This window comes from Chenopodium quinoa, unplaced genomic scaffold (genome assembly GCF_001683475.1).
Source record: "Chenopodium quinoa cultivar QQ74 unplaced genomic scaffold, ASM168347v1, whole genome shotgun sequence".
Classification (NCBI taxonomy): domain Eukaryota; kingdom Viridiplantae; phylum Streptophyta; class Magnoliopsida; order Caryophyllales; family Amaranthaceae; genus Chenopodium; species Chenopodium quinoa.
This window is the reverse complement of record NW_018743893.1, coordinates 312099-335556: the sequence shown is the minus strand read 5'-3', so window position 1 is coordinate 335556 and position 23458 is coordinate 312099. Positions and strand designations below refer to the sequence as shown.

The following is a 23458-nucleotide window of genomic DNA, read 5'->3' as shown; positions in this document are numbered from 1 at the left end:
TATAAAACATTGTGTAGGATGAGTCCAAAATGATATTTGTGATCATTATGAATTATTGTATATTTGTATTACTATTAGTAGTAAACAAATATAGACCCAATAGTGCATATATTGACTTGTAAAGTCTCACGGTTTGTTTGGATAGATTATTGGGAAGGAAAAGAAGGGGAAGGGGTGGGAAGGGGAAGGCAGGAGAGGGAAGAAAGATGCGTTTTCCTTTCATATTTCTATATTGTTAGAGAGATCAATTTCTTATAAATTAATCTCTTTAATTCCCTCCTCCTCATTTGTTATCCAAATAAAAGATACTCCATCCTTTTATTTCCCTTCCCTTCCTTTCTCTCCATTTCCTTCAATCCAAACAAAGTGTTAATCGAAGTGATCTATTTATTATAACAGCCACACTAATACAACTCCAAAAAAATGAAAAAAAAAATAAAAAATAAAGAAGAAGAAGAAGAAGAAGAAAAGAAAAGAAAAACAAGGTAAGCGCTAATTCTATTCAGACTCTGTGATATTTGTTAGTTAATTCTATCTATTTTATTTTGTTTTTTTTTTCTAGCATAAGTATTTTCGAATTGGTTAAAATAACGAATTAACGACTATGTTGTCTATGAATGATCCATTGATCATAGTTTTGGGCAATCATTAGGTGTTTTTTCCAAAAAATATTAGTATGAAAGTTAATGATCACAATTTTTTTTTTTTATTATTATATTTTATTATACTTTATATATATACTACGTATATTTTTGTTTTGTTTACACTTGTTTTCATAAGTAAGGTCATAAGTAAGATCAATATGCTCCATTCACAATATTACAAGTATAAGTACTCCACATAAAATGTATGGTGCACGTTTAATTGAATTAATTCCAACAATTAGATTGTGATGGTAGAGATGCTAACTTGGGTCATCGACAAGGTTCGGGTTGGGTCATTTCGGATATGAATTAGACTATTCATTGTGTCTATACGGATCAAATTTTGAAAAGAGTCACTTTAAATTAGATCGGGTCTATTTTTTAACATCTTTAATTGTAACCTAATTTTGTATTTCCTCATTTTTTTTATATGGAGTATAATTTTTTAACAAAAATGAGTAGAACAAAAATGATTAGTTATCATTAATCATGCATTAAAAGAGTGCAGCCACATACTAGTAGTACTTATAAGTTATTCTAGTAGCTACTCCTATAACTCCATTCCTATAAGATTGTCCAGAGATTCGATGCCCCGATTTATCACCTTAATGAACAAAATACTTCTGTAAAATTATCCAATAAGCACGATATTTTCGTAACAAAATCAACAAAAGTGGACCTATATTTCACGAAAACTTGTTGATTTTTGTAATTGTCACTTAATTTGCCTTTTTGATTTCTTAAGGTGATAATTAAACTTGTATTTTATAAATTGCTTAATTAGAACATGGTTAAAAAATTTAAGTTTTGATAGGATGAAATCCGTGGTAAACAAATTTAATATGACCAAAACTACATGTATATGAAAGTAAGATCACGAATTCACAATCCCTTAAAAATCATTTATGACATCATAAATTTAAAGTACAAATTATAAATATATTACGAGTAGGACAATCTTAAAGAGATAGAGGGAGTACATGTTATGAGTACAATCTCACAGCTAGAAACATATATAATCCCGTCCAGTCGTCCACTAATCTCAAATTTGTTTGTTTGTAAATTATTTTCCCCAATTTTTGGGTTTAATCTTGGGTTTTTGCTGGGCCACAATTGTACTCTTATCCAAGGCCAATCCTTCCTATTTTCCCTATTTAAAAACACCGCCCCATCAACGTTATTCTATCAAATTTCTTCCCTTTTTGGTAAATTTTCACCAATATAAATTCAATTAAAAGGGGCATTATTGCATTACCCCATTACAGAAAAATTGTAAAATAAAATAATAATTTTGTCCAATAATTTTTTTTTCTTTCTGGGTGTACAGTTTGAAGCAGAGCTCCAATGGCTCTAAACTTCCTGTCAACAGCAGAGATAAGAGCTATCTCCTTTTTAGATTCCTCTAATTCTTCAACTCAGCATCTTAAACTTAAAGGTATAAACTTTATCTTTGTCTCCCTAATTATCAATTAATGTTCTATAATTTGTGGAATTTTAGCTTTCATTTTCTCTGTTTAAATGGATTTTAATTGATTCTGCTACTGTTTTGGTGATCTGGGTGTTAAGAATTTCTGAGTATTTTAGTTGCTGTTGAGCAGCAATTTCTTGTTTATTTATCTGGGGGTTGGTGTAAATTGTTGCTAGTAAATGTTGTTTACTTTTATTGTTTATAACGCTTAACGTGTTGAGAATATTTTATTGCATGCTTTTTTTTATTATCACTAAGCTGGGATTTATGTTGGGATTTTTTGATTTGACTATGCTTTTATGCTCTTGAAGCCTAGATTATGCTGAACTGTTGGTCACAGATCCTATCTTGAAGTGTCAACATTTTTTTTATTATTTAGTGTACTTTTTATGGAACCTTGTCTAGTTTCTAACCCATCTCGGGCTTGCTACGCAATTTCCGTTATACACTGGGGTGTAGTGTACTGTACAAAGAAGGATTTTGTTGCCTATTTGGGAGAGCTTTAGCTTATAAAAATGATCAAATGAGCAAAAATTGAGTGTTGGTGTACCGTGAGTCCGTGGCACATGTCATGGTACACCCAAGTGTATTATAAGCACCCTGGGAGTGCTAATAGAGGCTAAGTTAGCATGCTTGAGTTCAACTTTGATATTGTACCCATCCATAAGATTATGGTAGGATTGACCACTCTGAAAGAAATTATTGAAATGCATCTACAAAATTTAGGTTGCTGTTTAGACCTTTAATTTTTCCTTGACTCTAGGGACTTAGTTGTAAAAGCTGTTAGATTACGAGTTTGAGCTGATGGATAGATGAGAGTTTTTCTGAAGTTGGATTGCTTGGAGCTTTGTTGCTAATTCATTTTGTGTAATGTACTATTTGCTTTGCGAAGGAATATCAAATTGGTTCCGTGGACTTGCAGATGCCTTTTAAGATGGATTTGGGGGGATAGTGAAACATCTTTTTGTTTTGCTATCTTTTTTATTATACATAGAGCATATTATTAGTATAGTGTTGATAGGCTTATCGCGTACCTAACAAAAATAACCTAACTATTCCTTCTAACTGTGTAGTAGGGCAAGTAAGGATCGAATCCCAAGAGACTATGGTTCATTCAATTAATCAGACTCAATTAATCACTAAGCACGTGACCAATCAATAATGGATGATAATAATCAACTAATATATTAAATAACACAATTAACTAGAGGAAATATTAATCAATAAACTAAAGCATCCAAGATCAAGCATTACCACGATTATGATTGATAAACTAATAAATCTACCCCCAATATATAAATCAATTGACAAGAAGAAAAGCAATCCCTAATAATAATACCAAAGGTCTCTTCCGAGTTATCAATGGCTTCCCAAATTAACTATCAAGCCTACTTCCGTGGAATCAAGCGAATAAGGGACATTAAACACCATGCCTAGATTCCTAATTATTCAATCATCTACTTCCGTGATGATCTTCAAACCCTTAATTGAAATAACCTAATCCCGTTAATACCCAACTTCCGTTGCAATAAGAACAAAGGGATGATAACAATACTAATTATCCCTAATCTAGTATTGGCATAAACACAATCAATTAAGCATGTCAATTGGGATTATTATTGGGGAATTTAAAGATCTACTTTATACATCAATCATAATCGGGCTTAGCAAGATCCCGGATTAAGGAAACTACTCACAAATCATAATTAAATCAAAAACAAGATCTAATAGAGAACACATAATTAAAGAACTATAAAATAAATAAAAGAGATGGAAAGTAAGAAATACCAAATACTTCAATTGATGATCTTGAATTCTTGAGGAACAATTAATAAAACTAGGATTAAAGATTGAAATTGCTTAAGAAAATAAAACTGGGGTTCTTGAGAGTTTTCTAGGGCTTAAGGAGAAAACTAATGAAAAACTAAACTGTCTAAAAGTTAATTACAAAAGGGTATTTATACCCCCAAAAGATAATATTTCGGAAAAATAAGAAAATACGCGTTCTTGAGCTTTGCCCGGTCTGACCGGGCGGACCTCGCCCGATCGGGCGCGCGTAACACGTTTCCAAAATTGCATCTCATAACTTGATTTCTTCATCGCCCGGTCTGACCGGGCGAAGCCTGCCCGATCGGGCGCGCGTTGCACCGTTCAGAATTGGGCTTCTTCCTGTGAACTCCTCATTGCCCGGTCTGCCCGGGCAAGCCATGCCCGGTCGGGCATTCCACATAAATTGCAGTTCTTGGCTATCAACTCTTCCGAATCTACTAAAAACACGTCCAATTGCCTAGAAACGCTTCATATTCCTGAAAAGCTTACTAAAACAATCGAATACACTAAAGAAGAGATTGTTAGCAAGAAATAGCTCCGTAGAGCTCAAAACCATGTAAAATCATGCAATCAAACCGGGGAAAACCATTGTATAAAACACGTATATCAAATTCCCCCAAGCTAAACCTTTGCTTGTCCCTAAGCAAAGCAATGAATAAATAAATCAATACTTCACCCCAAAAGTAACTCAAATCAATAAATACGATTAAAGGTAAACTCGACAGTTATGCATCAAAGTCAACCAATCAAATCCATCTAACTACTCATCCTGTCTGACAATGGTCAAATAGAGCAAACCACAAGAGCATATAGAATTCAAGACTAGTGTTCACACACTCAACTCTCATTTATGTGGCGAGTAAAAGATATACTCGGTCGCTCTCCATCCAACTCCTTTAAATGTGAACAATGCCCTCCCAAGCTCACGCACTCGTGTGTTTTAAGAAAACAAGCACTCAACCTAGCAGTCGACTCGAAATATATCAAATCATTCTTTGCATTGGAAAACAACTAATTTCACATTCACACAACTCTATGCACAAAGGTCAGAAGGTCTTCAAAGCTTGTAATGTAAGGCTAGGGTAAAAGGTGGGAAATATTTGGGAAAATGTAAGAGTAAAGCTATGCTTAAGGGAGCCAAAATCCTAATAAATAAAACCAAGGTCAAAACAAATTAATGACCAAATCATCTCCAACACAACTCAGCTCTACCAAAAATTCACCAAACATCCCAATTATATTAAAAATTTCCAACACTTAAAATTTCACTCATATATACAAAATATAAAATTATAGAACTTGAGTAAACAAACAAACTTTGAACTCTCTTTTTTTTTTCTTGAGCAGCCTTCAATTAGAACACTTGAACATTGAAACAATTTTTTTTCCTTTGCTCTTTCTTTTTCTTTTCTCTCACATTGGAATTTTTTTTTTTCTTTGCACAATAAATTTTCAATTTTTTTTTCTTTTTTTTCAATCCACAACAATAAGAACAAATAAGAAACTTCTCAAATCCACCCAAAATTGTGCAAATTACATGCACACTACAACTCCCTCGCCTCACTCACTATTAGCTCCCCCAAGCTAAGCTTGGGACTAGTAACCAATGGGGCTTAAATAGGCTTGTAATGTGGCAAAATAAACAATAAAAGGGCACAAGCAACAACATGGGTAGCAAGAAGGGAACAAATGTATCTAATATCGTCTGAAGGCCACCTAGAGGAACAAATGCCTTCGTCCTCCTCAATGTGCATATTAATGAGTCATGCAAACATTACTCAAAGTTATAAACCAATACTCAACTTCATTGACATACCAGGAACTAACACACATTCCTAACCAAATCAACTAGTCAAGCACTATATTCACAAGTAGTTGGGCAAAATTGACTCATGGTAAGACATCCAAGCAATCAAACATCAAATCATGGCTAACCTATCCACAATACTCGTCATCATATACCAAGAATTAAAACAATTTTCATGAATGGGGCACAGGGAAGCATGATTTATTATTCATTGGATCGTATTTTTGTATTTTTTTTTTTTTTTTAAGAAGAAAACAACTAAAATAACTACACTAAAATAAAACAAGAAAGATAAGAGAGATAAGGAGAGAGAATACCAACATGTACGAAGTAACTCCCCCAAGCTAAACGCGGCAATGGCCTCATTGCAGCTTAAGGAGAGCATAGGAAACTCGACGGCTCCTCAAAAGGAAGCGGAGGGGCCATCATCATCACCACCAACATCATCATCATCAACATCATCATCATCAACATCATCATCATCAACACCATCATCCTCGACACCAGCTGTGCCACTGCCACCTGCCATATCTCCCGCACCGGGAAAGTGATACCAAGAAGGATGGGGACCATCCCTCGGGATATACCCTTGCCTGCAGAAGTAGTCATAAACAGGATACATAGACAAGCGAAAATCCTGCTGGCCTGCGTTAAGCTCCCGAAGGTTAGTCTCTATGGTCTGGACTCGGGTAGAAAGGTCCAGCTGACCTACCCTAAGCTCCCTAATACCGGCCATAATGGCCTCGTGATCGCTAGGAGGAGGCGGAGCAAGGGAGGAGGTAGAGGGTCCAGCAGACTCTCTCCTAAAATAGGTCCTAGTGGGGGCAGCTGGTACAGGGGTAGACGAATCACTAGGGAACTGGAGAAGGTAGGAGGGCTGGTGAGGCATAATCTTAGTTAGGTCAGGGGAAGGTAAAGGCACAGAAAGCCTGTTGGTTCTCCCTATGATCCAACTAAATCTATTAAAATCTATGGATAACCAACCCGCAGTAGTGAGATAATGCTGATCTAAGGTAATGGGGCCAGGCACTGGGCATCGGCTGGCTTCATCAAAGCCTTCCCGAAGTGCTAGGTGAGTGACAAGGCCTCCTAGGACGATAGGAATGTTAGAGCGTTCACCATTCGATTTAATTGTCGTATAAGTGGTGCCTTGCTTTTTAAGGTGAAGGGCAAACAAGTGTGCAATATTCATTTTAAAGTCTCCATCCTCATCCCCACGCCTTAAATAACTACCTAAGATCGAAATCTCGTCCGACCTAACATTATTAGGTTCGATTCTACCAAAAATAGTCCACCCAGTGAATCTAGTCCACAGCCTAAGGACTGGTTGGTGGATTTTGTGTGAAAGGGCGTGCTGGAAAGATTCAATGTTTTCACCAGTCATAGCAAACCAAAGTTCCCCAGAAATGAAGCTACTAGGTTGCACAGTTAAGCCGGTACAAGGAAGTCCAAACTTCCTAGCAAAGCCTTCTAAGGACATTCTATGAGACCTATTCAGCAACCTATACACAACATACTTCACCAAACCATTCCTACCCTTTTCAATATCAAATGAGCTCAAAAATTCAAGAGTTAAATCTTCATAAGTTCTATAGTTCATATTGAATAGTTGAGACATTCCTAATTTTGCAAACAAATTCTTACATTCCGAATCTATTCCTAGCTTAGAAAGCAATGAACGGTCAAAGAATCGGGTAGGGATTACCTTTCGGCGCGAGAGCTCGATGAACCGCTGCTTTTGGTTTGGGAATTCCGGAACGAAAACCACGTGTGGGTACCCGGTTACACTTTCCAAGTCCAATTGTGGTTGTTGTTGGGGTGTGCTTCTCGTTCTTTTCCTTTGAGACATCTTCAAAAGCTCGAAATTATGTGAGTGGTGAGATAGCCTGGGGTTTTCTTGAGGTTGAACAAAGAGGAGGGACGGAGTTGCAGAAATATTTTGCAAAAAAAAAAAATTGGGTTTGTACGGTGAATTTGAGGGATTTGATTGTTGAATCTTGATGAAATTGGATGGGAGATGAAGTTAGGGTTTTAGAATTGGGGATTTTTAGAGAGAGAAAGAGTAGAGGGTATGAGAGTTTGAGGAATGGGAATGAGAGAAGATGCTGAAATCCTAATATAAACCCGCAGGATTCCATCGCGCCCGATCGGGCGCTCTTTGCCCGGTCTGACCGGGCGAAGAAGACTGGACTTCAATTCCTTTTTTTTTTTTTTTTTTTTTTTTTTTTTCAGATTCTGCTACTCGCGCCCGATCGGGCGGGCTTTGCCCGGTCTGATCGGGCGGAGAGAAGCTTAGCTTCATACTCTTCTTTTTGGCTCTCTGTTTCTCGCGCCCGATCGGGCGGAATTTGCCCGGTCTGACCGGGCGAAGAGCAAAAACGCGATAACTCGATCTTTGACTGCTCTCTTGACATCCCACTTCGTGCTTAGCTTGATACTCTCTGTAAAACAGCATAACACAGACATAAACTGAAAGATAAAGTATAAAATATTAAGGAAAATAGAAAAAAGAATCGGGTTGCCTCCCGCAAGCGCTTGTTTAGAAGGTCATTAGCTTGACCGTATTCATCCTCATTGAGTTTGTGGCGGGGAAGAGAATGTGATATCTGACTTCTCTTCAATAGGATCTCCCGCTCGATAGTGCTTCACCCTTTGTCCGTTGACTTTGAAGGTGCCCCCGGTGTTGTTCCATAATTCAATGGTGCCATAAGGATATGCTTTGTAGACCGTGAAAGGGCCCGACCATCTTGACCTGAGTTTCCCTGGAAATAGTTTCAACCTTGAATTGAATAGAAGGACTTGGTCTCCTTCTTTGAATTCTCTTCTTATGAGGCCCTTGTCGTGCCACCTTTTTGTTTTCTCCTTATAAAGCTTTGAACTCTCATAGGCTTCGAGGCGGAGCTCATCTAGCTCATTCAACTGCAATAGCCTCTTCTCTCCCGCGGCCTTAGCGTCAAAGTTCAGGCTTTTGATGGCCCAAAATGCTCGATGTTCTAGCTCGACGGGTAAGTGACAAGCTTTTCCGTATACAAGTCTGTACGGGGTTGTACCTATTGGAGTTTTGTAAGCTGTTCGGTAAGCCCAAAGTGCATCATCAATTTTGTCAGCCCAATCCTTTCTCGTTCTTGCAACTGTTTTCTCTAGGATGGACTTTATCTCTCGATTTGATACCTCTACTTGGCCACTGGTTTGGGGGTGATAGCCAATTCCAAGTTTGTGCTGCACTCCATATTTCTTCAACATTGCTTCGAATCGGCTCTCCATGAAGTGTGTTCCCCTGTCACTAATCAACACACGTGGGATACCAAATCTATTGAAAATGTTTTTCTTGAAGAATTTACTTACCACACGGGCATCATTGCTTGGTGTAGCAATGGCCTCAACCCATTTTGACACGTAGTCAACGGCTACCAAAATGTATCGATTCCCCTTAGAGGAAGAGAAAGGGCCCATGAAATCTATCCCCCACACATCAAACAACTCGACCTCGAGTATGTTGTTGAGTGGCATTTCGTTCCTCTTGGAAATATTTCCCGTTCGTTGACAACGGTCACAGGCCTTGACATAGGAGTACACATCCTTAAACATAGTGGGCCAGTAAAATCCGCATTGTAGGATCTTTGCAGTTGTTTTCGAGGGGCCTGCATGTCCACCACAAGGTAAGTCATGGCAATGAGAAATTATATTGCTTACCTCACTTTCGGGAATGCACCGTCTGATCACTGCATCGGCACATAGTTTGTACAAGAAAGGGTCTTCCCAAAAGTGTCGGTGTGCCTCATAAAGGAATTTCTTCCTTTGTTGATAGGAGTAACCGTGAGGCATTGTACCTGTAGAAAGATAGTTAGCTAAATCAGCATACCAAGGAGATTCAACCTGTAAAAGAGCTAACAAACGCTCAACGGGAAAAGAGTCATCAAATGGGAGGTTATCCTCATCCTCCTCATCAAGGAGGAGGCGAGAGAGATGGTCTGCGACGACATTCTCTGTCCCCTTCGTATCTCTGATCTCTATATCATAATCCTGCAATTGGAGGATCCATCTAATCAACCGCGGCTTGGCATTGCTCTTGCTCATCAGATATTTCAATGCCGCATGATCTGTATGGATAATCACTTTCGACCCAACTAAATAAGAATGAAACTTATCTATTGCATATATGACAGCTAGCATCTCTTTTTCAGTAGTTGCATAATTCATTTGAGCAGGGCTAAGAGTTTTACTAGAGTAATATATAGCATGCAATTTCTTATCCTTTCGTTGCCCCAGGACGGCCCCTATCGCATAATCACTAGCATCGCACATGATTTCAAAGGGTAGGGCCCAATCCGGGGGTTGTATAACAGGAGCAGAGGTTAAGGCTTCCTTCAACCTGTTAAAAGCTTCAAGACAAGCATCATTAAAATCAAATTGGGCGTCCTTAGCTAACAGTTCAGTTAAGGGTCTAGCAATTTTTGAAAAATCCTTGATAAACCTGCGATAAAAACCTGCATGGCCAAGGAAACTTCGTACTCCTTTCACAGAATTTGGAGGGGGAAGTTTCTGTATTACCTCTACTTTGGCTTTGTCCACCTCAATCCCTTTGTTTGAAACTACATGGCCTAAAACGATTCCCTGTTGTACCATAAAATGGCACTTCTCCCAGTTCAATATCAGATTGACATCCTGGCATCTATGGAGCACCTTTGTTAGATTTTCAAGACAAATATCGAAAGATGAACCATAAACAGAAAAATCATCCATAAAAACTTCCATAGAATTTTCTATGAGACCTGAGAAAATAGCCATCATACACCGTTGGAACGTGGCTGGGGCATTACACAGTCCAAATGGCATTCTGCGATATGCGAAGGTGCCATATGGACATGTGAATGTAGTCTTTTCCTGATCACAAGGGCGGATGGGGATTTGAAAAAAACCGGAATATCCATCCAAGTAACAGAAAAAGGAATGGTTAGCCAATCGTTCGAGCATTTGATCAATGAAAGGCAAGGGGAAATGATCTTTACGGGTGGCTTTATTTAATTTTCTGTAATCAATGCACATCCGCCACCCTGTAACAGTTCTTGTGGCAACAGGCTCGCCTTTGTCATTCTTGACAACTGTCATACCTCCTTTCTTTGGTACTACTTGTACAGGACTAACCCACTTACTATCTGAGATAGGGTAGATTATTCCTGCAGCAAGCAATTTGAGAACCTCTTTCTTGACTACCTCCATCATAGTTGGGTTTAGTCTTCTTTGAGGTTCTCTAGAGGAGGCATGATCGTCCTCAAGAATGATCTTATGCATACAAAAAGAGGGATTAATACCCTTGATATCATCAATGGTATACCCAATAACATTTCTATATTTTCTTAAAACAGCGAGAAGTTTCTCTAATTCAATGTTATTAAGCTCAGCATTAACAATAACAGGGTATGTATTTTTGGGACCAAGATATGCATATTTAAGATTAGATGGAAGGGGTTTCAACTCTACCTCGGGAGGCGTTGAACTCTCCCCAACACTCGATGTACTAAGGACTTCCTTGACTGGAGCGATGATTGGATTAGCTTTTGCGTCTTCTAGTAGCCTCGTGTACTCCCTTACTTCCCAATCTTCATCATGGATACTTCCTATCAACACCGTTTCAAGAGCGTCTTCCTTTTTGATCAGGGGAAGTTGTTCTTGTTGTAGATCATCGAGGACATCCACTTGACAAATAGTCTCACCCATAGACGGATTTCCCATAGCATTCAGTAATGAATACTCCATTTTCTCATCCCCTACTTCAAATGTTATTTTCCCATTCTTCATGTCAATAATTGCACCTGCAGTAGCTAAGAATGGTCTACCAAGAATAATAGGGACATGGGCATCTTCTTCCATTTCCATAACAACAAAATCACATGGAATAAAGAATTTACCAACTCGCAATGGAACATCTTCAAGTATACCGAGGGGAAATTTAACTGACCTGTCTGCAAGTTGCAGAGATATCCTTGTAGGCTTTAGCTCACCCATTTGAAGCTTTTCGCAGATGGAGAGCGGCATAAGGCTTACACTTGCACCAAGATCGCATAGCGCTCTATTGATCTCTATATCTCCCAGCTTCACTGGGATTGAATAGCTGCCTGGATCACCTAGTTTCTTAGGAAGAGTGTTTTGCAGAATGGCACTACATTCTGCAGTTAGAGAAACAGTAGCATTCTCTGCAAGCTTTTTCTTGTTAGATAGCATGTCTTTCAAAAACTTTGCATAAGAAGGCATTTCAGAAATTGCATCCAAGAACGGTATATTAATGTGAAGTTTCTTAAGGATGTCTAGAAATTTACCGTACTTTTTCTCTAACTTAGCCTGGGCTAACCTCTGTGGAAAAGGGACGCTTGGAATGTATTCCCGTGGCTTTTCTTGAACATCATTCCTTGGAATTGGGCTGTCTGGATCTCGCGCCCGGTCGGGCAGTGATTGCCCGGTCTGACCGGGCGAAGAAGAGCTGCTTATGTTCTTTTGTTTGTCTGGAATTTCTTCGTGCGCCCGATCGGGCGGACTTTGCCCGGTCTGACCGGGCGAAGAAGAAATTCGCACATTCCCCTGTTTTTCGTCGACTGCTTCTCGCGCCCGATCGGGCGGACCTTGCCCGGTCTGACCGGGCGAAGAAGAATTTTGCAAAATCCCCTGTTTTTCGTCGACTGCTTCTCGCGCCCGATCGGGCGGACCTTGCCCGGTCTGACCGGGCGAAGAAGAACTTTGCCGATTTCCCTGTTTTTCACTCATTCCCTCAATATCTATCGTTGATGGTTCCCTTACGGGAAGGCCTTCCAACTGTTTTCCACTCCTTAAAATTACAGCATTCATGTGCCCCTTTTGTGGTTGCTCTGTTTGGCCAGGAAACGTACCCGGTGTTTTTGAAGATTGGCCGACTTGATGAGCAAGTTGGCTTATTTGATTTTCCATGAGCTTATTCTGGGCTTGTAACTGTTGGATGGAATTATTTGTGGTGTTGATGAAGTTCTCCATCATTAGTTCGAGATTGGATTTTTGAGGGGGTGGTTGCATGGGTTGCATGGGTTGTTGTACTAGGGGTGGTCTTGGTTGGAAACCAGGTGGATTATAATTGTTGTTTCGAGGTGGGGGCGGAGGTGGATTTTGCTGAGCTTGGGTGTTTTTGTATGAGAAGTTTGGGTGATTCTTCCAACCTTCATTATAAGTATTAGAATGGGGATCGTATGGTCTTTTAGGGTTGGAATTGTAGAAGGCATTGGCTTCCTCAATTGATACCTCATTCGAATTTCGTGGGCAATTAGGTGCGATGTGACCTTGAGTATTACACATTTGACAAGTTTCTAGCACATTATTGGAAGATCCAGTTTGTAGTCTATCGAACTTGCTTGAAAGTGCCTGCACAGAACTAGTTAAAAGAGTTAGAGCATCAACATCTAATTTACCTCCTTTCTTGACATTATTTCGGCCGCCTGGGTGATAGTTGTCATTGGCTGACATCTTCTCAACCAGCTCCTTTGCTTCGGTTGGATTTTTAGTTAGAAGGGAGCCTCCAGATGCGGCGTCGATATAGATCCGGAACTCATGGGTTAGACCATTATAGAATGTTTGGATTAACATCCATTCAGGTATGCCATGATGGGGGCACTGTCTCTGTAACCTCTTGAATCTCCTCCATGCGTCATATAAGGATTCTTCATCTGATTGCCTGAAAGTGGATAGCTCGTTCCTTAATCTTGCAGTCTTTTCTTGTCCCAAGAACTTGACCAGAAAAGCTTTTACTAGTTTATCCCATGTATCAAAGGAACCAGAACCCTCATCTCTTAACCATTCCTTCGCCCTATCCCGTAATGAGAATGGAAAAAGGCGAAGTCTAAGAGCATCATCTGTAACACCATTCAGCTTCATAGTGTCACACTTTTCCAAGAAACCATCTATATGATTCACTGGGCAATCAAGAGGTGTGCCAGCAAATGAATCATTGGATATGAATTGAATAAATTGCGGTTTCAATTCAAAATTCTGAGCGGTGATAGGTGGTCTAATAATGCTAGAAAGGAGTCCGGTTGTTGTGTCAGGGATACCGTACTCCAAAAGAGACTTTGTTGCTTGGTCTTCCATATTTCTGTTACCTGCTCTTCTTCTACCTCTTCGTCTTCTTGCAGTCGCTTCAATTTCTGAATCGAGAGGCACTAAGTCGTCTGACCCTGAGTGACGTGTTTGCATACAACAAAGAACTAGGCAAAGAACATCAAAAACACAGGAGACAATAGCCGAAGCAACAAACAACGCTTAGTATAAACGAATCACGAAAAATCAATATGAAACCGTTAGTCCCCGGCAACGGCGCCAAAATTTGATAGGCTTATCGCGTACCTAACAAAAATAACCTAACTATTCCTTCTAACTGTGTAGTAGGGCAAGTAAGGATCGAATCCCAAGAGACTATGGTTCATTCAATTAATCAGACTCAATTAATCACTAAGCACGTGACCAATCAATAATGGATGATAATAATCAACTAATATATTAAATAACACAATTAACTAGAGGAAATATTAATCAATAAACTAAAGCATCCAAGATCAAGCATTACCACGATTATGATTGATAAACTAATAAATCTACCCCCAATATATAAATCAATTGACAAGAAGAAAAGCAATCCCTAATAATAATACCAAAGGTCTCTTCCGAGTTATCAATGGCTTCCCAAATTAACTATCAAGCCTACTTCCGTGGAATCAAGCGAATAAGGGACATTAAACACCATGCCTAGATTCCTAATTATTCAATCATCTACTTCCGTGATGATCTTCAAACCCTTAATTGAAATAACCTAATCCCGTTAATACCCAACTTCCGTTGCAATAAGAACAAAGGGATGATAACAATACTAATTATCCCTAATCTAGTATTGGCATAAACACAATCAATTAAGCATGTCAATTGGGATTATTATTGGGGAATTTAAAGATCTACTTTATACATCAATCATAATCGGGCTTAGCAAGATCCCGGATTAAGGAAACTACTCACAAATCATAATTAAATCAAAAACAAGATCTAATAGAGAACACATAATTAAAGAACTATAAAATAAATAAAAGAGATGGAAAGTAAGAAATACCAAATACTTCAATTGATGATCTTGAATTCTTGAGGAACAATTAATAAAACTAGGATTAAAGATTGAAATTGCTTAAGAAAATAAAACTGGGGTTCTTGAGAGTTTTCTAGGGCTTAAGGAGAAAACTAATGAAAAACTAAACTGTCTAAAAGTTAATTACAAAAGGGTATTTATACCCCCAAAAGATAATATTTCGGAAAAATAAGAAAATACGCGTTCTTGAGCTTTGCCCGGTCTGACCGGGCGGACCTCGCCCGATCGGGCGCGCGTAACACGTTTCCAAAATTGCATCTCATAACTTGATTTCTTCATCGCCCGGTCTGACCGGGCGAAGCCTGCCCGATCGGGCGCGCGTTGCACCGTTCAGAATTGGGCTTCTTCCTGTGAACTCCTCATTGCCCGGTCTGCCCGGGCAAGCCATGCCCGGTCGGGCATTCCACATAAATTGCAGTTCTTGGCTATCAACTCTTCCGAATCTACTAAAAACACGTCCAATTGCCTAGAAACGCTTCATATTCCTGAAAAGCTTACTAAAACAATCGAATACACTAAAGAAGAGATTGTTAGCAAGAAATAGCTCCGTAGAGCTCAAAACCATGTAAAATCATGCAATCAAACCGGGGAAAACCATTGTATAAAACACGTATATCAAGTGTGTAAATATTTATGATATCAATCACTTGCAATCAAATGAGTTTCCTATTTTTTTTTTTTTTTTCTTGTATGATTTGCAAGCAAGAAAAGTATTCTAAACATCTCCATTTCCAAGTCTTAAGTTACTGACGCCTTCTTATAGTTGCCCTATATCAGTGCTATTTTTAAAAATATCATGCTCCTTCCTTACTAAACGTATACTCTCGCCTGGTAACCTATTCCTTCAGTTTCAGTTCTCCTGTACTTGATACCGTCAAGTTAGGGCTTTTTATTTGCAAGCAAGAAAAGTATTCTAAAAATTTCCATTTCCAAGTCTTAACTTACTGACGCCTTCTTATAGTTGCCCTATATCAATGCTATTTTTTAAAAATATCCTGCTCCTTCCTTACTCAACGTATACTCTCGCCTGGTAAAACTTATTCCTTCAGTTTTAGTTCTCCTGTACTTGATACCATCAAGTTAGGGTTTTTTTAACTTGGTAAGTATATTCAAGATGGGGTTTTAACAATCACCGAAGATCCTTTTACTCCCTTCTTTATTTAGTTCCGTGGGCTCTAACGAGTTTCCAAAACACACTTCAAAGTTCAAACAGGTATATGCTATACTTCCACAAAGGCCTCAATAAGTAGTGTGCATAGTTTAATTAGTTGACTTGGCAAACCAGCATAACACATACTGACATTTTAAAATTTGGGTAGTCAATGGAAATCTAGGACTATTTTAAGCTTTTAAGTGTCAACATAGATTTTTTTTTTTATATAAGTTCTTTATTTTCTACTCTTTTAGCTATGTGATTCTTAAACGTTCGTCTAACCTCCATCCACTCCCTCCCCTCTTACACAAATGGAAAAAAAGGTGTGTGTGTGTGTTCTTTTTTTTTTTTTTGGGGGGGGGGGGGGGGAGTAAATTGAGAAGTTGAGACCAAACATATAAGTTCAAAATTGCTTTCCGTATTGTATATTTTATTTTAACTTGATTAGGTCCCGTGCCATGCACGGTAATTCGACTACATTGAATCAATAAAAGAATTTAAAAAAATTGTATTAAAAATAACATAGCTAAAATACAACTATAGCATATTTATTATCTTCTTATTTTTTGTATATAATGAAATGAAACATGAAATATTACAAAAGAGTCAATTAGACAAATGAGTATATTAAAACTACATGTTAGGAGACCATATAAGTGTTTTAAAAATTGAATGATAAATTAGTATCAATTTTCTTTTTATTAACTAAATAATTATTAAAATTATGTATTACATACACCTAATGTGCAGGAATAATAACCCCGATTTAATGATATCTGGTCAATTTTTGTCCTAATATATAATAATATATGAAAGGAGTGGAGATAAAAATAAAAAAGAATTAAATTTTATTTAGTCAAATTTTCTTACATGATTATTAAAGTGTTAATAAAATCAAATTCTTGTTTTATAATAATAATAACAATAATATTAATAATAAATTTGTGTAGTACGAATTTTTATTTAATATATTCATCATTTTAAATATTGTTACAAAATTACCTTTTTTATAAAAAACATATTAATTATTTGAAGGAATAAAATATGATGTATTAAAAATATGTAATACAAAATAACGTTTATTATATGGGAAACGAAGTATTAGCTATAGAGGAAACTAATTATTATAAAAGATACGTATAAAAGATTTGGAACAATATTATGATAGTTACATTATGCTAAATTCTCAAAGAAGATTTTAGCAAAATGGAAAGGGGTGTATTTGGAGGGAAAAAAACTACATCAGGAATTTACACGCACCGACGCACGTGTCATTCCTGGTGTTTGCTTTAGTATTATGTTATTGATTCCAAGTTATTAGGTAATCTCTCGTGCAAAAGGAAGGACATTCAAACATTTAGCAAAAAGATATGTTGTTCAACTCAGACACCACCTCCAGCCTGGCCGGGAAGAGCAGTAGCAGAGCCTGATCGTAAGGTTTGGGATGGCCCAAAACCTATTTCAATTATTGGATCTACTGGTTCTATTGGTACTCAGGTAATCACACTGTTGCTAAAGAACTTTGTGCAACATTTTGGCACCTGAAACTTCATTCTGTATTATCTATTTTTGAAAGTGTCATGTCTGCACAATGCCGAGTTTTTGACTTTACAATATGTTTGTATTAGGAAATATGGTGTACAGTCAGGAGAGATAGACATGTTTTTTAATTTTCTAATGTTTTGCTGGGTGCTTCTATGTTCTAATTAAGACTCGTGCTTTGCAGACATTAAGCATTGTTGCAGAACATCAAGATAAGTTTCAAGTTGTAGCTCTCGCTGCTGGTTCAAATGTGACTCTTCTGGCTGATCAGGTGATCAGTCTATCAATAATGTGGACCATCGTTACCTGCTACCTTTCATCTTTTCTGTTAATACTCTATGAATGAAAGTGTTATGGCAACTGTTTTAATAGGAATATTATGCCACCGTTGAGATGTTTTCTTTATCCAATCACAATTTAGGGGTGCCTAAAAGAAACCCTCAATGGGTAATTTAATAATAAGTGCGATATGGAGATTTCTGGCAAATTGTTTTATATTAAAGCCCTGTTTAGCAGCGAGAGGTTAACTATTTTTGTTAGTTGTTTGCATAAGCTGGTTTGAGTAGTTGCCTGTAGTAGCTATTTGTGTTCTCTATAAAAGTGTTTGGTAATTAGTTGTTAGTTGATGGCTACTTTATTGTGTAAAATGAGAAATAAAAGTATATGCATAATTTATTATTAATTTAGGCAAACTTGGTAAAGGGTTGTAAATTTGTTCAACTTTAGGATAGAAAAGTCATTTCCTCCTACTATGGCCGTGTTCTCTTCACTAGATTTTAACTAAACTATATTATTTTTGCTAAACTGAAAAAAAAAAAAAAAAAGATTTGCTGAAATTGAATTATTTGCTGATTAAAACTTATTTTTACAGAGAAGTTACTGGTTTTTATTGTTTAATACTCCTATTCACGAAGAAGCTAGGAAGGCTCCTTTGAGTAGTTTCGTGAACTCCTACCATAGTTTGTAATAATTTAACTTAATTTAATTTTTAGAATTGAAATCATTTTTTTTTTTAATATTATTGTTTAAGGTGAAGAGAATGGGGCCTACAATAAACTTCTCTCAACAAAAAGCTCCTAGTACTAGTTTTTTCAAGATTAGCTATTTGGACTTTAAACTTTCTCTCAATCCTTTCTTTACCAAACAATCACATTCGAGGTTTGAGTTTTCAAGTCGCTCTTTTGCCTCAAACTTCTCTCTCTAATGGCTGCAAACCTCTCTTTTTGCCACAAACCTCTTCTAAACAAACACCCCCTAAGTAAAGAAATAAATTGCCCTCTCATACTATTGAAAATATATAACAGCTTTGGAGATCTCAATTGTGACTAATAGGTTTGACACTAAAATTCAAACTAGCACATGCACCAACAAAAGCAACAAAGTCTTAGTCCCAAAATGATTTGGGGCTGGCTAACATGAATCGTCGTAAGGAACCGTTTGATATAGAAAAAGGGACATAATATGATAATCACTTGAAAGTGTTTGAAAAAGGGTGTGTAAACTGAGAAACGAAATAACATCCAAGTACAACTTTGAGAGTTTTAAAAGAGAACCAAGAATAAAATTCAAGAAATTTTTAAGGAGTTGTAAAAACGTGTGAGTTAAAAAACATAAAGGTTTGAAAAACCTTTAGCAAAGGAAATCAATAAAGTTCATAAAACACGATTTGGGTAATAAAATAATAAAAAAATACTAAGATAAAATAAACAAAAGTGCATATATGTAATCATGACACGTTGTTGACGTGAATTTTTTCCCTCCACACCACCCTTTCCAACACCATACTTTCCTCAATTCCCAAAGCACTCATATCACTCTCAATCACTCTCTTCCCCTACCCCTCACGATCCCAACACTTGGTCTTCTTATCAGAGCCTCACTTGGTCTCCTTCTTACTTGTATCCAAAAACATAATAAACTATTTGTATTCTCATGTCTCATAGAATGTAGTTTCATGAAAAGGCTTCCATGAATTAAGAACATAAAGCCACTTTCTCAAGTACGAGCATGTTGGTGACAAAAAAGTGGCTGAGGGGTAATTAACCCCCTATGTTGTTGGTTGCCCGTTTTATTCAAGTCCTCTGTTATACTTATCACATATAATTATGATTTCAGATCAAGAGATTTAAACCCAAATTAGTTTCCCTTAGAAATGAGGCCTTAATTGATGAACTCCGAGAAGCTATAGCTGATGTTGAGCACAAGCCTGAAATTATTCCAGGCGAGGAGGGTATAATTGAGGTAATAATGACTTTAATCATTCTGGCTGGTGTATCATTGTTGATAATGTATTTTTAAAGTAGTATTTGTCTTCTATCCTAACAGGTTGCACGCCATCCAGATGCTGCTACAGTAGTTACAGGGATAGTTGGCTGTGCAGGGCTGAAGGTATTAGATTTCTCATACATTAATCTTTGAACAAGTAAAACAGTCTTACAACTCTTGAGGTTTTACCGGTTCTCTTTTCTCTAGCCTACAGTGGCAGCTATTGAATCAGGCAAAGACATTGCCCTAGCTAATAAAGAGACCCTCATTGCTGGTGGTCCTTTTGTGCTTCCTCTTGCACGCAAGCATAATGTGAAGATTCTCCCAGCTGATTCTGAACATTCTGCCATATTTCAGGTAAGTTTCTATTTGTTACATCTTGCTTGTAAATATGACTTTATATGGAGATACTTTGATCATCAACGATGTTTGGGTGTGTTTTTTGGTGGCTGTTTCATGTTTTCTCACATTTCGTAGATTATGGATTTCTATCTGTGATTGTGACTTTGTTAAGTCCAACTGAAAAAAAGTTTTTTGGTATTCAGTGTATCCAAGGATTGACAGAGGGATCTCTTAGACGCATTATTTTGACTGCATCTGGTGGATCATTTAGGTTTGTGAACAATTTAGCTTTGTAGATCTCAATTATCTAGATATGATGAATGTGGGTGTGAGATATTTTGTCGTTTCCTGCTGTGCATGCAACGACAACTTACCTCATTTTGTTTTATTGAAGGTTGGGGGGTGGGGGAAGGACAGGGTAGATTTTTTTTTTTTCTTTTCAATTTTATCATATCTTGGACAGGGAGAGGGGAAAAGAATTCAGAGCCTGCTTGTCAGCAACAAATAATATTCCCAGCATTTTGATAGTTACTTACCTTTTGTTCCCTTTTGTTTTTTCTGTTTTGAAGAGATTGGCCTGTTGAAAAACTAAAAGAAGTTACGGTAGCAAGTGCTTTGAATCATCCTATCTGGAATAATATGGGGAAGAAGGTTACAATAGATTCCGCTACCTTGTTCAATAAGGTCTGTTCTTGTTGCCATTGAATGGAGCAGTGTACTTTAAAAAATATGATGGGCCATAAGCCCTTCTGCTTTTAGGTCTTTTTTATCCTGATATTAAAATATTGACAGGGGCTAGAAGTTATTGAAGCCCATTACTTGTTCGGGGCTGAATATGATGACATTGACATCGTGATTCATCCACAGTCAATCATCCATTCAATGATTGAAACGCAGGTTTGTCTCATTTTAAATGTTATTTATGTTTTAGCTTAGCTGAGATCACGGCTGCTTAGTCTAATGCAGTGTGCGGTCATAACTTTGTCTACAATTTGAGGCAGATCAGTATCATGCAGTCAAAGATTCTTCTTACATAATGTGGCACATCTCTCCTATAGTCCTATATTAGATGTCTGTGATGTACTTTCATATCAATTTGAGTCTGATAGTTGACGATTTTATGCATATGGAGTGCCAAAATATGACCAATAATTGCATGTATCTGCTACACCCTAATTGCAAAAGGTTGTAATCAGCATCTTGGACTGTCAATATCCCAAGGTGGAAATCAGGAATTAGGACTGTCAAGGTGAAAGTGAGGGAGTCAGAATTAATAATTAATTTGATTTTTTTTTGGAAATAATATAGGAAGCACTAGATTCCTTATCAATTGCCTTAAATTTTCCCGATTTTTCATGAACTTCTGCCATGACAGGATTCATCAATCATAGCACAATTGGGTTGGCCTGATATGCGGATACCTATATTGTACACACTGTCGTGGCCAGATAGAGTATACTGCTCAGAACTAACTTGGCCACGTCTTGATTTCGTCAAGTAAGTATGCTCTCCCATTTATATAAGCTTGAGCATATTAAGTAATGGGAATGCATATAGGTATTAGTTGTAAAATTTAATGTACTTGCAAGGATCTAGTATGAATGAGGTGAGCTGCAGCATTTTAAAAGACATGAAAAGGGCTTTAGCTTAAAAAAAACAAATTCAATGCTTTTGTTATACAAATGCATGTATGGAGTGTGTCCTCATCAGAACTTTCATAATTCTAGTTCTTTCTAGAAAGAGCGTTGTATATTATTCTATACAAACTAAATCAGAGATTATATGTGAATAGATAGCTTAGTATGATTTTTATTGACAAACATTTGTTTACTTACTCTCAGTTGGTTATTTTGAAAGTCATGTGTTGAATACTATATTGCAGGTGTGGTCCCTTGACTTTTAAAGCTCCGGACAATGAAAAGTACCCATCTATGAATCTGGCCTATTCTGCAGGACGTGCTGGAGGCACTATGACTGGGGTTCTTAGTGCTGCTAATGAGAAAGCCGTAGAGATGTTCATTGCCGAGAAGTATGTTAATTTCACCTGTAACTATAATTATCTCCAATTTCTGAACTTTTTCAGTGAATTCCGTTTACACTTTAAAATCTAGTAGGGAATTCAATAGCAAGCTTTTCTGAAGTGGAAACTTTGTTGCCTGCAACAACAAAGAAGAAAAAACTACATTCTTTTTATCAGTTATGATTAAGATTGCCCTTTTTTTATGTCGCTCCTGCATTTTCTGAAAACAAAAATATGAAAGAATCCAGATTGACATGATAGGATATTAAGGTTACGTGCGTGTGCACTTCCTATGCTGGGTGGTTTCCTTTCCTCTTCGTTGTTTATTTCAGGAAATTGATCATATACTTGTTAGCTGTAATTGCATGTTAATGTTAATTTCTTCTCAAGTCTTCTCGACTTGCTGAGCATTCCTTTTGTGAAGCTAACAGTTAAATATGCATCGTGGGTTTGCAGGATAGGCTACTTGGATATCTTTAAAGTTGTGGAGCTAACTTGCGCTAAACATCGAGATGAGTTGGTGAATTCACCTTCATTGGAAGAAATCGTGCATTATGACCTCTGGGCACGGGATTATGCTGCCAGTTTGGTGTCCTCCAAAGGCTTGAGCCCAGTCCTAGTCTAAAACTACCAACAACTTCGTGAAATACAGATTACTTCGAGTCCAGTCCAAGAATTGTGCATAGTTGTGGTTTTTTTTTTTTTTTTTTTTTTCCCAAAGCTGTAGAGAATAAAATCCTGCTTAGAAAAGCTGATTTATGAATTGAACAGGCTGAAATGTGCAATGCTCTCCGGATTAGAGGATAACGGAGAAAATAACATTGCATAGCCTGCATTCTGTTGAAACTTGCAGTTAACAATTATGTTTGATAATCTATATAATCCAGATTGAAGGAAAAAATTCTCTATGGTAAGCCTTTTCCATCTTTTTTTTTTTTTCAAAAAAGAAAGTCAAACAATTGCAGTTAATTTTAGTTCAATTACGCATGCAGTGACTTAAAACACATTATCTGAATTCAGGACGTAATGTTAATGTAGATGGTATAAAGTCAAGGGGTTTTTGTTTTAATATTTTATTGTAACTGTAAAAGTCTTGCATGATATATGGGGTAGATGTAGATTGTATAATGAATTTGAAATTAAAAAAAGTCAAACTTATGTTAATAATGTTGTTTTTAACATATGAAATTGAAACTTATTTTCAAATTCTTGGTAGTTTTCTAAAAATATAAAGGCTAT

The 23458-nt window shown here is 37.2% G+C and overlaps 2 protein-coding genes across 2 annotated transcripts; one reads left to right on the top strand and one right to left on the bottom strand.

Annotated features, from left to right (window-relative positions):
- The first annotated feature begins 1695 nt into the window (after positions 1-1695).
- Positions 1696-23133, top strand: LOC110686643 (1-deoxy-D-xylulose 5-phosphate reductoisomerase, chloroplastic-like). Its single transcript, XM_021863246.1, has 13 exons — positions 1696-1849; positions 1972-2079; positions 17372-17547; positions 17777-17863; positions 19708-19833; positions 19918-19980; positions 20065-20214; positions 20403-20470; positions 20769-20883; positions 20992-21096; positions 21575-21696; positions 22082-22228; positions 22676-23133. Exons 2-13 carry the CDS (start codon positions 1989-1991, stop codon positions 22842-22844), a joined length of 1419 nt encoding a protein of 472 aa, XP_021718938.1. The 5' UTR covers positions 1696-1849; positions 1972-1988; the 3' UTR covers positions 22845-23133.
- On the bottom strand, positions 6023-8320 carry LOC110686644. The gene is made up of 3 exons (XM_021863247.1): positions 7730-8320; positions 7455-7665; positions 6023-6342 (listed from the first exon to the last, which is right to left on the bottom strand). The coding sequence occupies exons 1-3, from the start codon at positions 7885-7887 to the stop codon at positions 6241-6243; spliced, it is 471 nt and encodes a 156-aa protein (XP_021718939.1). The 5' UTR covers positions 7888-8320; the 3' UTR covers positions 6023-6240.
- Positions 23134-23458: the final 325 nt, after the last annotated feature.

Bases quoted from the DNA above. Each gene is read 5' to 3' on its own strand.
- LOC110686643 (XM_021863246.1), top strand. From the start codon at position 1,989: ATGGCTCTAAACTTCCTGTCAACAGCAGAGATAAGAGCTATCTCCTTT. The intron at 17,864-19,707 runs GTGATCAGTCTA...TTATGATTTCAG, and splicing joins TGACTCTTCTGGCTGATCAG to ATCAAGAGATTTAAACCCAA. The intron at 20,471-20,768 runs GTTTGTGAACAA...TCTGTTTTGAAG, and splicing joins GCATCTGGTGGATCATTTAG to AGATTGGCCTGTTGAAAAAC.
- LOC110686644 (XM_021863247.1), bottom strand. From the start codon at position 7,887: ATGGAATCCTGCGGGTTTATATTAGGATTTCAGCATCTTCTCTCATTC. The intron at 7,666-7,729 runs CCTCAAATTCAC...AACTCCGTCCCT, and splicing joins CAAGATTCAACAATCAAATC to CCTCTTTGTTCAACCTCAAG. The intron at 6,343-7,454 runs GTAATCCCTACC...CTACTTCTGCAG, and splicing joins TCGAGCTCTCGCGCCGAAAG to GCAAGGGTATATCCCGAGGG.